The sequence below is a fragment of the Esox lucius genome, chromosome 16 (genome assembly GCF_011004845.1).
Source record: "Esox lucius isolate fEsoLuc1 chromosome 16, fEsoLuc1.pri, whole genome shotgun sequence".
NCBI classification, from domain to species: Eukaryota; Metazoa; Chordata; class Actinopteri; order Esociformes; family Esocidae; genus Esox; species Esox lucius.
The window spans coordinates 24256411-24270034 of record NC_047584.1 but is presented as its reverse complement, the minus strand read 5'-3'; the positions used below and the strand labels follow the sequence as shown (position 1 = coordinate 24270034).

General features: G+C 42.9%; 1 protein-coding gene across 4 annotated transcripts in view; it reads left to right on the top strand.

Moving 5' to 3' along the window:
- Positions 1-230: 230 nt before the first annotated feature.
- Positions 231-13624, top strand: part of LOC105016385 (LIM and senescent cell antigen-like-containing domain protein 1) — a 28716-nt gene continuing 15322 nt past the window's right edge. Inside the window, exon 1 of one of the 4 annotated variants that reach the window (XM_010880187.5) lies at positions 231-562. In XM_010880187.5, the coding sequence (XP_010878489.1) occupies positions 525-562 (38 nt within the window). In that variant the 5' untranslated portion in view covers positions 231-524. Of the gene's footprint in view, positions 563-7315; positions 7443-8957; positions 9052-10185; positions 10748-13624 lie in introns of those variants that run through there. The other 3 variants (XM_010880189.2, XM_010880186.3, XM_010880184.5) reach the window with 3 other exon arrangements.

Below are 13624 nucleotides of genomic sequence, written 5' to 3'. Positions count from 1 at the left end.
ATAGTAGTCAGGATTCTTAGGGCTCACCCTGTCTCAGAATAGTCTATTTTGTAATTATACGTTTTTTTCCCCCTACGGCGCTGTGGGAAGTAGACAGTCCTGCTCTGTAATTTTACGCATATCCCGCCATGTTATGCGGGAGAAAGTAATGGAAATACACGACGCAACATAATAAATACAGTTTCTGCATGAGGTTTTGAGTATTTGTTTTCCATAAAATGTAATGTGATTAACCTGATAGACCTATCCATCTGTCCCGTCACATTTCACAGTACAAACTAGTTATAGGCAAACGTGATCCTAACATGGATGACTTGAGTAGAATCTGAAGTTCAGAGGGCGGGTCTAGTCCGGTTTAATTACATTTTAGTGCAGTATCCAGACCGACAGAAAGAGGCGAGGCTCATTCGCCATTTATAAGTGTCCCTTGTAAACAATAGACTATCCCAAATAAAGTATCCCATCGATTCTCAAACATCTGGAAATAAAGTGCCGCTGCAAACGAAACATCTGCAGCCACCAAGATGTTGGGGGTGGCGGAAGAAATGACCAACGGCAATGGGTGAGTAGGCTGCTAAACAGAAAACAACAGTAACAGGGTGATCGACCAAATCTGCTTAATAAATAGTATATTTTTATGTATGGACTGACTGGACAAGCAAGGCTACAGCCTGTTGCTTTAAATGATCCTGCTCCGCTGTCTTTCTGCAGGGTCAAGGGTATAGTTGCCCACAGAAATAGTTTGAGGTCTGACTTTCATACATACTTTAGATCAGGGGGTGAAATGCTGCAACAATGAAACATAAACTTTGCTGCCTAGCGCCTTCTTTAGTAATCCTGTACTACTGAACAGCTGTGGCAGTGATGGTTATTCAGATTTGGTCTGGGATCAATGAGTTACTCGTCTAGTAGGCAAACCTCAGTTTAATAGTTGGTCAAAATGAATTTAGTCGTATTATGTGAGGTTACATATTGTATTTACCAGAATTTGATGAGGACACTTTTTTGTGTCTTTTCTATGCATGGAAATAACCTTTACCAGACAGAAAATGTATCATCTACAAAAAAACTAATGTACTAAAAGTAAAAATGAATATTGTCTAGAAAATGAGAGGCTCTGCTTTAAATGGGTTTGTATATAACTGATTTTCAGTATCTGTTAACTGTCAGTGGCCATCACAGATGGCTAATTGTCTAACATAAAACAAGAATATTTAAACCACTGTTGTGCAGCATATGCATCAACTTTTAAACTATTGCCTGTGCATGACCTATTGCATAATTGTTGTTTTATGCATCTTGTTTTATATTTTCTATAATAATATCAATAAAAGCAAATAGCCCTGGCACTTAATATAGTGCTACATGTTTGAATACTCGAATGCTGAAATTAAACAAACCTTGTTGGAAAATACATATACAAATGAAATACCTTTTATGTTGTCTAATGGAATTCATATGAATCCACCTAGTTTAATATTATAATTTAAAAGTTTTGCAAGGTGGCCTTGGCACAAATTGTGCGGGAAGAGTCTTTGGTCTGTCTACCAACATGTACTGTATTTTCACTTTTGTATTTACGTTAAAAGAAAAGAATAAAGACCCAGCAAACCCCTGCAGGTGTGAATGTTGTGGGACCCAATGCAGGAAACACCATTGGTGTATGGTTTTTGGAGCAGCGGAGTGCAGCAGTTTGATTAGCTGCTAACAGTTTGGAAGTGGCTTGATGTGCTGTCCACAGCCTGGCTAGTATGTATGAGGAGGGTGGCAGACTGCTGACGGCCACAACACAGGGAAAGCAAGGTCTTTTGGTTTAGCCATAGGAATATCTTTTGGAAGGTCACATAATTCGGGTTGAAGGGATCAGCAATGATCCTGGCTGCAGCTTTCTATGGTCATGTGGGACCCCGATGAAGGGCGAGTGGCAGCCTCTGACCCCTACTGCTGAATGCACAACACGCTGTTGGTGCAGGAGGGAACAGTGCAGGCCTCAGTGCGCTGGTCAAATGCTAACGGATGAAGAGTCTGATATGTTCGCGCCCGTCTTCACGCGTTGTGTCCTATTGGTCAAGGAAGTCAATGATTCCTGATAGATGGAGGTGAACACGTCTTGCTGGTAGAGTCCGTTTCGTGTACTTCGTTACTGTATTTCAGTGTTTCAGGAACAACATTCTTAATACTGGTTTCTTAAAAATAACATTATACTGTAGGCTCTATCTGAAAAATTATGATTCAGAGATAATTGACTTTAAAGTGGCCTACCCTCATTGGTTTGAAAGGTGTCAAGAGTTTTTTAGTTTTATTGTATTGTTTTTTATCTTATCCAAATGAACAGGGTGTTTAGCCAACCTCTATCGCAAATATTTGAATGAGATAACCCCTCAACACTTTAAAGTGCACTTTACGGTGACAGCATAGCCAAGAGGTCAAGAGCATTGGGACAATAAATGAAAGGTCGCTGTTCAAAATCCCTAAAATATGTCCTTGAGCAAGGATGATAACCCACACTGCTCCCAGATTTATCAAGGCAGTGTGATGCATTTTACATTCCCTGCGCTTCCTGACCCAGTCTCCATAAACAGACAAACATTATTCAAACACACTCTCTGTATATACCTCTTGTCTGATCTGAGGGGTCTTGAGGTAGGGAGTGAAAAAAGAGTCAGTTTCTTGTGAGGGCTGGTGGAGAGATACAGAGAGAGAGAGATACAGAGAGGGAGAGAGAGATACAGAGAGGGAGAGAGAGATACAGAGAGGGAGAGAGAGATACAGAGAGATACAGAGAGGGAGAGAGAGATACAGAGATACAGAGAACGAGAGAGAGATACAGAGAGGGAGAGAGAGATACAGAGAGATACAGAGAAGGAGAGAGAGATACAGAGAGGGCGAGAGAGGGGCAAGGAGATGGAGGGTGAGATGGAGGGACAGAGAGAGGTCATGACACAGAGAGCGGATGTCCCTCTAGTCTCATGAGTCTCTCTCTCTCTCTCTATGTGTGTGCTCCACACTGACATGGAATGAGATACATGGGAACATTGGGCAGGGTCTAGGCTAGCCCGTTTTAGACTTGATGTGGGTGAGCCGGTGCAGGGCTGAGGTGGACTTGGTGTGGTGTGATCTAGCCCGATGAATATCGACCCCTAAACCCTTAAAGGGGTCACCGGTGTCATGTTGATGACCGTCGAATGAGGAGCTGCATATTCATGTTGTCCAGGCCTGACGCATTCTGTGTGACGTCCTGTTCAGCTACAGTCCATTACCATTCTGCCCACTAAGGCACGTTTCAGTAGGTCTGCTTCTGGCTCCGTAATTACCCCTCCCTGTGTGGGTGATACTTTATTTAGATGCAGGGATCTCTGCTTCTGTCAGGAAGGAAACTGTTTTCTCCTGTACTTGTTCACAGGGACACATTTACCAAGACAGTGTGATGAATTTTATATCCCCTGCACTTCCTGTCTTGGTCCCCACATACAAACATTCACAGACACACACACACACACACACACACCCTCTCTTCGTCTCTGTCTTTCTATTTGTATATAACTTCCTGTCCAAACTGAGGTGGGGGGGGGCGGGTGGAAGGAAGAGAAAACGACACAGGGTGCTGTGAGGGCTGAGGAAGAAATAGAGGGTAAGATATAGGGAGAAATAGAGATAGAGGGGGAGATATGGAAGGGAAATGGGAAATACTTGTTTACATTGCCAAAGCAGGGGGAAATATGCTAATTATAATGAATAACTGAAGCGAAAACCGAGGTTGTTTACACTGTAAATAAATATATGTACAGTGTAAGAGAGAATCTCTTATTCTTTCTCATTTTTTACTGTATATCTCACAGTCTCTTCCACTCTTTCTATCTTTCTTTCTTTCTCATCAGATCTACTTCTGCATTGGATATCAGATCTACTTCTGATCCAATACCGTAGCTGATAAGAAGAATATGTCCCTATATTTTACACGTTTCCCAAAAAGTTTGGACACTGTGTAAAATGTAAATAAAACAGAATGCAATGATATACAAATCATTTAAACCCTATATGCAATAAAAAAATAGTACAAAGACAACATATCAAATGGTGAAACTGAGCCATTTTATTGTTTCTTGAAAAAGATATGCTCCCTTTGAATTTGAGGCCAGCAACACATTTCAGAAAAGCTGGAGGAAACAGAGGAAAACAGAAAAAACAAAAGACTGAAAAAGTTGTGTAGTGTTAAAAAACTATACTGGGTGGAATATCAAACAGCTAATTACATAAATTGGGAACAAGTCAGTAACATGATTGGGCATTAAAAGATCATTCTAGAGAGGATGGGTCTGTCAGAACTGAGGATGGGGACGGGTTCACCACTCTGTAAAAGACTGCGCAGGCAGATAATGCAACAATTTAAGAATAACGTTTATCAATGTAAAATTGCAAAGAGTTTGAGTAACTCATCATCTACGGTACATAATATAATTAAAAGATTCAGAGAATCTGGAGAAATCTCTGTAGAAATCTCGCAAAGCAATATTGGATGGCCACGATCTTCGGGCCCTCATGCAGAACTGCATTAAAAAGAGACATGATTCTGTTGTGGAAATCACTGCTTGGGCTCAGGAACACTTCTGATAACCATTTGTCTGTGAACACGGTACGTTGCTGCATCCACAAATGCAAGTTAATACTCTACCATGCAAAGAAGAAACCATATATAAACAAGATCCAGAAACACCACTGCCTTCTCTGGGCCCAAGCTCATTTTAGATCAGGGGTGGGCAATATTTTTCACTGGGGGGCCACACTGAAAATGCCAGAGAGCATCGTGGGCCAGATTACTTTTTTTACCAACATGCCTAAAAAACACACAACATAGCTAACTCTGTAAACTTGCATATTATATTTATGCATATTTATTTTGTATGCAACACCGTTTTCATAATTGAACTTAATTTACTTTAACAATGTTTTTAAAATTATTTTCTGTTAACAACTGGCAGGCAAAGGCCTAAAAATAATCCCTTTTTAGGGTTATTACTCAACAGAAATGTTGCAACACATATTTGCCATAAAACTTAACTTTCAACTCAACAGAGTAAGCTACATTACATAAGGTATAGTGTATAACAGCTATATAGGTATAATAGTTATTAGGGCAGACATAAGTCTATGAAATCACTTCTGAAGATTTTCACTCAAATAAATGTTGGTATAATTGCCGTCATCTAACTTCATACAGTATATTTTTCTACTACGTGCTTTTAACGACAGCGATTCCAGCAGCCCAGACCCAAGAAATCAACTTTTAGGGCTACTCACTCAATATTAACAGGAGAGCCTCGTATGGGCGTTGACAAGTGAGGTGAAGTCAGGAGTCTTTTCTGTTGAAGCAGTGTGCGTTACTGCTGCAAGATGTTCATCAGTGAGGCTTGGACGTGTTGAATTGTAGCATCGGGTGACATTTTTTGTATTTCGCTGCATACTTGCTCTGGATGTGCCTCTGCAAATTGTACTCTTTAAAAACTGTGACGTTAGCTTAACATATTAAGCTAATAATATGTTGCTTTACCTGCGACATCTGCAAATAAATATTTTCCTGTCAATAGTTTTTTAAATACCCTACTTTCGTTATCAACTTTCTTAGGCTAATTTCCAGAGATCGCTAGCCATCAATTGCGTATAGTACGTACAAATGATAACTTCCGGGCGTGGATTGTGGTGCTGGTCCGTATCATAGCAACGGAAATACCTTGTTTCAACTTGAAGGTATTTTAAACAGACTGTATGATACTACTGTATTTACTACCAGGACTTTAATTTGAAAATAAATAAATATACAACCCTAAATAAAGTAACGTAATCTGCAGACCTGGTCAGGTATTTTTTCTTTTTTATTATTTTAAAAGTTTTGGATGTATCGTGGGCCCGATAGAATGACTCAAGGGGCCGGATCCGGCCCGGGGGCCTTATCTTGCCCAGGTCTGTTTTAGATGGACTGAGGGGAAGTGTAAAACTGTGATCTGACAAATCAAAATTAGAAATAATTTTTGGGAATCATGGATGCTGCGTCTTCAGGACTAAAGAGGAGAGTGACCATCCGGCTTGTTATCAGTACACAGTTCAAAGCCAGCATCCGTGATGGTATGGGAGTGCATTAGGGCACATGGCATCGGTGACTTGCACATCTGTGAAGGCCCCATTAATGCTGAACAATATATACAGGTTTTGGAGCAGCATATGCTGTCATCCAGACAACGTCTTTTTCAGGGAAGGCCTGATATGTTGATAGGTTATCTTTTTACTATTTTCAATTCAATCTGGGGATAAATGATTTGCACATCATTGCATTCTGGTTTCTATGCATTTTACACAGCACCCCAACTTCTTTGGAAAGGTTGTATACTCTCTTTTCCTGCCCAGTATATTCACAGATTTGAACAAAGTAGTATTTCAATAGAGTAGTAACCTTGAATAAAATAAAATTTCATAAAGCGCAGCTAGGCATAGTCATAATAAACTAGGGCCATACGAGTATCACAAGATTTAGCAGATTCTGTATTGAGACTGAATCCTGTCTCTTTACTGAGGCTAACCATGCCTGGTCTCCATCTCTATGTTCTGCAGTGGAATGCCACTGAACATCATTAGTCACAGGTTCACCGACTGACATCAAGACAGCAGTGTGAATTATGGAGCTAATTCTAACTAGCCAGGTGATGTTACTCACCCCGTCTGCAATGGCGGCTGACTCCTGCATCGAATGTCTGTCTTGTCGTGTGGGTGGTTGCGATGTAAACATCGCTGTTCGCTGGTCACAGTTGACAGTTGCAGTGGTGACATGAGTTTAATACTGGAGCTGAGATGATATGTTGTCATTCTCACAAACCATTTCCACGGTGCTGACCCTACTGTATGACACAGCATGCTCTTTCCACCTCTAACCCTCTGTCCTCAGTCACTGTACTGCACCCTAATGGTAGCCTGTGAGACAGTCATATACCACACAAACACACATACACAGACAGAAGCACATGCACATGTTGTTCGTTATCAGGCCAACCACGGCAGGCCTTCCAGTCAGCCAAACAGGAAGTGATGTGGCTGAGATATATTAACTGACACTGTAAAGACACTAGAAATGACAGCAACACAGAGAGAGAAAGACAGAGGGAGAGGGAGAGAAGGACAGAGGGAGAGAGGGAGAGAGAGAAAGAGAGAAGGATAGAGGGAGAGAGAGAGAAGGGCAGAGGAAGAGTGAGAGAGAGAAGGACAGAGGGAGAGAGAGAGAAGGACAGAGGGAGAGACAGAAAGAGAAGGACAGAGGGAGAGAGAGAGAGAGAGAGAGAAGGACAGAGGGGGAGAGAGAGAGGGTGAGGGACAGAGGGAGAGATATTGACTGACACTGTAAAGACTATAGAAGTGACAGCACCAGCGACCTCACAGCAGCCAGGCTTAATCATTTGGTAAGATATTCATATTTTGTATTCTGTTTTGTAGGAAATTCCTGCTACAATGTCTGTTTGCATCCGATCTGGTCAAGTCATCTTGAAATTCTTGTGCGGTTCTTCCCATTGATTAAACGTGTTTTTGTCTTTTCAAATGCTTTTCTAAATTAGATTACACAGTGAGGAAGGATGTTAAGATGGATGTGGTAGGATAGAGCTGTGGACCATATGAACCTTGTTTGCACCAAAATGTGGGTTCCAGAGACAGCAGCCCAAAATCTCTTTGAAATAAATTATTTTTAAACCTGTTATTTGGAAGACAGGCAGTACCATTTAATGTCCATTAAGTGGCAGTATCTTCATGTTATGTTGGATTTGGACACGTTCCATTGTAATACTGGGTGATTTATTTTTGGTGAATATGTACTTTTACATTTAAGTATTTACACAGAATCTCTTGTCTAGAGCAACATACATCAGTGAGCACATACATTTGGATAATTCTTTATAAATATTTGCAAACTTGTCACCTTGTTTCATATAAATTATAAATTATAAAGGAAGAAATGATGAATCTCAGGACAGTTAATCAGAGTACTGCCCTGAGGCAGAGCTTTCATCAGGTGGTGTGTAGCTCACCTCTGACCTGGAGGAGAACATACTGGCTACAAAGGAAGCATTTAGAAAAACCTGAAGGAATATGTGTGTGTGTGTGTCTGAGTATGTGCGTGTGACTTGGTCTGTCTGATTGTGTGTGTGTCTTCCAGCCAGTCATCACATTCCAGCTAAACGCAATTCATCGTCGTGCCCTGCTGGTATTCCTATAGCCTCTGGCCTCGCGCCTTTCTTCCTCTCTCTCTGTCTCTCTCTCAATCTCTCTCTCTTCCTCTCTCTCTTCCTCTCTCTCAATCTCTCTTTCCATCACTTTCTCTTGATCTGTCTTTTGATCTGTTTGTCTGTCTCTCTTTTCTCTCTGTCTGTCTCGCTCAATCTCTCTTTTCATAACCTGCTCTCTCCATCCATATATCTGTCTGTCTCTGTGTCATTGTCTCTCTCTCCATCTGTCTGCTTGTCTCTGTGTGTGTGTTATGGTTATGACGTCTCTGACTCTTCGTTTGTCATGAAACAGAAGTAGCACCCTCATAAAGCTGTCCTTTTGGCCATTTGCCTAGTCTCTAATAACAGCCATGCACTTTTATTATGAAGCCTCACATCTTCTCACAGGTCATATCTTTTATAGTGAGCTGGTGATAGCTTGTTATTCATGTGTAGTAGATACATGCCTGAATTCTGTGTGTGTGTCTGTGGCAGTGAGGAATGTATTTCAGGTCAAGGCAGGCCAGAAAAGGTGAAAGCTGTTGGGTGTGTTGACTCTAGAGACAAAACTATCCTTATAGCACAGACATATTTTCGTTCACACACACACACACACACACACACACACACACACACACATACACACACAAACACACATATACTTCCTTGTCTTACAATAGTAGCCAATAGCAAGCATCCTCAGAAGAAGAGGAACAGTATCAGTCTCCATATAACATATTCTAAAAATGTTCTGTAGGCAGATCGTATTTCCTAATTCTATGAGCCAGTCTCACAACTCGACTAGTACATGGCAAGTATAGCATTTCATTTCATTTTTGGACAGTGGTGGTCCTTGTGCCTGTGTCTTGTTGTTTAATTGCTGTTAAGCTTCCAGTATACCTTATTGGTCTGGCTCATTGGCCCGTCTGTCTTACATGTTGTGCTTGCATATGAGCCCAAAACAAAATATAGGCCAGTCTAGAAGGTTCTGAAACCACACCAGGAACTTCCTGGCTCTGGTTCTCTTTTTCAGACCTCTGTTAAATCTCTTACCTCTCTTTTCTCTCTGTCTCTCTCTTGTTTGTCTCTAGTTTTTTTGACAATTTTTACGGAGGTAACGGTATGTGGCTGATTAGGTTTTTCTGAGGTTGGTCTACAGATTGACAGTGGTCTGATATGGGTGGGGTTTAGGATTGCGATGTTGGCTGTCGTAACCTGAATACAAGCATGCATGAACGCAAACACACTCGCACGGGAACCAACACAAACAGGAAAACGTTAGGGTGTGATTGTTTTGAGAACTTCAATGTAACGTTTAGAACATGTGCCTTCAGTGTGTGTAGTTCAGTAGACATCAAGCAGACAGCAGAATACACACATACCCACTACACAAACACACATCTGAGAGAATATGTTGATAAACAGTTAAACAGTCTTTTTTAATACATCACTTTCATCAGTTTAGGCCTGTGAAGTGGCCACTCTGTGAGCATTTGTTTTTATTAATTAACTGAACAATGGACAGGAAACACAGCCTCTTCAACCTCAGAACCCCCTCTCTCTTTAAGGCAGGCTGATGCAGAGACAGAAACTGTGAGACACAACCTATCAACAACCTATCAACAACCTATCAACAGACGCTAATCCCCACATTGCACTGATCACCGGAATGTGCCCCTCTTTCTGTCTTTCTCTCTCTTCCTGTCTGTCCCTGTCTTTTCCTCTTTCTGTGTCTTTCTTTTCTCCTCTCATTCTCCTTCTTCCACTCTTTGTTGTTCTTTTCCCCTGTCTCTCTCTCTCTCTCTCTCTCTCTCTCTCTCTCGTGGATACTGATATCCTATCAGAAGAGGTGTGTCTTTGGGCAGCCTCGCACAATGACCAGCAGAAAGAGAACAGAAATGGGGGTGGGAGAGACAGGCTAGGAGGAAGAAGGAAAGAGGGGGAGAAGGAGAGCGAAAAACGCAAGGGGACTGGGCAGTCTACCGACGAACCTGTGTATCTCTCCAGTCTCTCCTATCTCTCCTGTCTCTCTGTCTTTCTGCCTTTCTCTGTCTACCTGCCCAGAGGTTGAGGAGTGGGCGGAGCCAAGGAGCTGATAGGTGTGTTGGATCAGAGCCACACCCCTGATAGGTCATTCCTCTGGGTTTGTGCCCGGAGGTGTGATTGTGTTTGAAGGAGAGAGGGAGTGTGGAATGTAGTAGCCTGCTGTTCCTGGGGAGAGAGGGGACTAATCTGCTCTGGGCTCCCCAGGTGTGAGCTGCCATTCTGGGTTTGGACAGGAAACTTTATGGGGGTCAATTGTGGTTGTTGACCGTCAGGCCTTGGGACCTACTGATCACGCAGGGAGGGTAAACTGTGAGTGTATATCTGCCCCGGCGGACCGCGGGGAAGGAAGGGACAGGGGTGATGAACTCTCTGCGGCTGAAGGAGTTGTCTAACTCAGACCTGTACAGACGAAGACAGGAGAGACCTGACAGCTATGGAAACATAGCAACCGACAGCCTCAGGTGAGAACTCCTCTCTGATACTTAGAAGATTAAAACAACGATCTGATATACCTGTGGTATATGGTCTGATATATCACTGCTTTCAGACAATTAGCATTCAGGCTAGACCCCTGCCAATGTATTAGTGTAGACACCCTTATGTTTTAGTAGACACACTGTTTGCACAGCAGGGCTGACAGTAACTCCTCTGGATCAGCAGAATCAACATCTAGTCAACACGGTGGCTTTTTGAGAAGGTGTCAAAGTTCATAGTTAGCCATTGTTAAGCAAATGCTAGCTCCTAGCGCACTAGCGGCCTGGCTTTGGCCCCAAGGGAAGAATCTGCCTGCCGGAGCTGTGGGCCAATGATGGAAACGGAAAAGTCTTAGCCCTTTTCCGTAAAGCGCTAGAGGAGTATCCTGTATGGAGAAGAGCCAAGTGTGCCAAGTAGCCAGATTGCACAGGCAGCAGGTCAGGGAGCTGTAGTGGGGTATGATGCAGTTAATCCCTGAATACATTCCCTGAGTCACTGGCCATTTGTTTCCGTGGTGTTGTAGAGAGGCCGAGAACCCGGTCAGAGTAAAGAACGTGTGTGTAACGTGAACCCGGTCAGAGTAAAGCCCGCGTGTGTGTGACGTGAACCCGGTCAGAGTAAAGCCCGCGTGTGTGTGACGTGAACCCGGTCAGAGTAAAGCCTGGGTGTGTAACGTGAACCCGGTCAGAGTAAAGAACGTGTGTGTAACGTGAACCCGGTCAGAGTAAAGCCCGCGTGTGTGTGACGTGAACCCGGTCAGAGTAAAGCCCGCGTGTGTGTGACGTGAACCCGGTCAGAGTAAAGCCCGCGTGTGTAACGTGTTTGGAATTAACTGTGGGTTTTGACCTTGCTGTTCCAGCAGTACAACTTACGACAAATGAAGCGGCATGTTGAAAAATACCTTTTCCTCCTCTCTTTCTGACAACCTCTCCTCCTCTCTGTGCTCGTCTCTCTCCCTCTTTCCCGCTGGGATCAGAGGTCTGTTATTTGAGGAATGCAGAGGGAGCTCTTTAATAAGGAGACCTGAGAATGACAGGATGCTGCTGCAGAAACGGAATACACCGTCCCAAGGAACAGCCATACGATACACACACAAGCCAGCCTTTCACTGCCCTGGGGTGCCGGGTCAGCAGAACCAAGCTAGTGACGGAACATAAAGTCAGCAGGTATCTCTGCTGTGACAGTGTTGGGCTGTAGACGTTCGTCAGTACTGTGCGGTTTGTCCTTCACACACAACCTCACAGCTCCTATCTCTGGTTGCCACACATCCTCGTCTCATTCTGCTCTCAACAGGAAATGGAACGGTGAAGTCATGCCAAGGGGTCATAGGGACAGGGCGGAGGTTTTAGGGATGTTGGAAACACGGCACAAACGTGAGGGAATTGAGCTGTTCGTCTGTGAGGTACTGTAGCATACACTGGGTATGAAGGGAACTAGCACATGTAAGATCGCCTTACCTTACTTCAGTTTTTCAGAGCTTTTTTGAGCTGTTTGGGGGGCATACGCCTGTTTTCCACACGTTGCTGTGCTGGCACAGATATTCTATTTCTCCATCACCATAGCTACTGTTGACACAGTGCAGGAGGAAAGAGGGGCTTGTTTAGTTAGAATTGTCCTTATTACTAGCAGCCTAGAAGACTTTAGCCTGTAGCTCCACTCTGGTCTGTGTACCGAGCCCTCATTTAGACCTCAGCGTTGTCCTGGAAACGTATCGCGGCTGTATTCAGTCAGGGAGGACAAAGTACACAGTTACTGTTGTGTTATGGCTGTGACGGCTATCGCAACTAAACAATTACTACACATATAGGAACAATTTGCCTGGAAGCCTGAAGGAGTCCTGGGAAGCTCTGGTTAGCCGCTTGGGCCTACTGGGACTGGGGAGAGGTTTGGAAGGTCAATATGGGATGGTGGGCAAACCCCTCTCTCCCTGACCCAGGTGTGCAGTAGTGTGGTTGAGCAATGAGACATTTCAGCTGTGCTGTTGCACAATTCACTCACCAACAGGAAATTACATCACCATAGTGAATAATATACAGCTATTCAGTTTGACTTTAGTCATCTCACCAGTGCTGATTCTGGTTCTTCAGTTTATTGTGTGTTTTCGTGTTACTGCTGCTTGCTGTGGCTTATTATGTGTTGCATTGGGGATCTTTGCAGTATGAACACTGCCTATAGAAGCCCATAGAACATTCTCACATTTGTTGTGTCAGTGTCGGAGTGTTGTGGATTTACATTTTTATTCATTCCCATTTTACTACTCACCAAACAGCACATTTTAGGGTAGTTATCATTAGTAGAAGTAGGTTATAAATAAAAAATATAATGCTGAAATAAGTTACTTGGATAACTTACCCCTTATAATCTAAAATGTGCTAATGTGCAACCAACCCGCGTCAAAATCCCACACCAAGGTAATTGGCTTCTACCCTTTGTAGTGATGAAAATGACTTCAGCTTTCATAACGAAGACTGGTCAAAGTATGTATATGACAATATCTTAAGCACTCCACCATTTTGCCTGTATGGTAGGGTGGCAAAAAGGAAATCATTCATAAAGAAAATCCATCTTGAACCCTCTTTGAATGATGCCAAAGAATGAGCAAGACATTCTGTAGCCATGTGGCATTAAGCTTTGTGGTCTTGTGAAACTAAAATGGACGTTTCTGGCCTTAATCCTAAGGTTTTGTTAGGCTGAAACCCAACATGGTACATCACTCAATGAACACCCTCTCTGCTGTGAAGAATAGTGATGGTAGCATCGTGTTATGGGGATGTTTGTTTTCATCAAGGGACTGATGCACTTTCCAAAGTTATTGGAAACATTTCCCAAAATAATTTTTGGATACTCTGCTGCCGTCTACATAA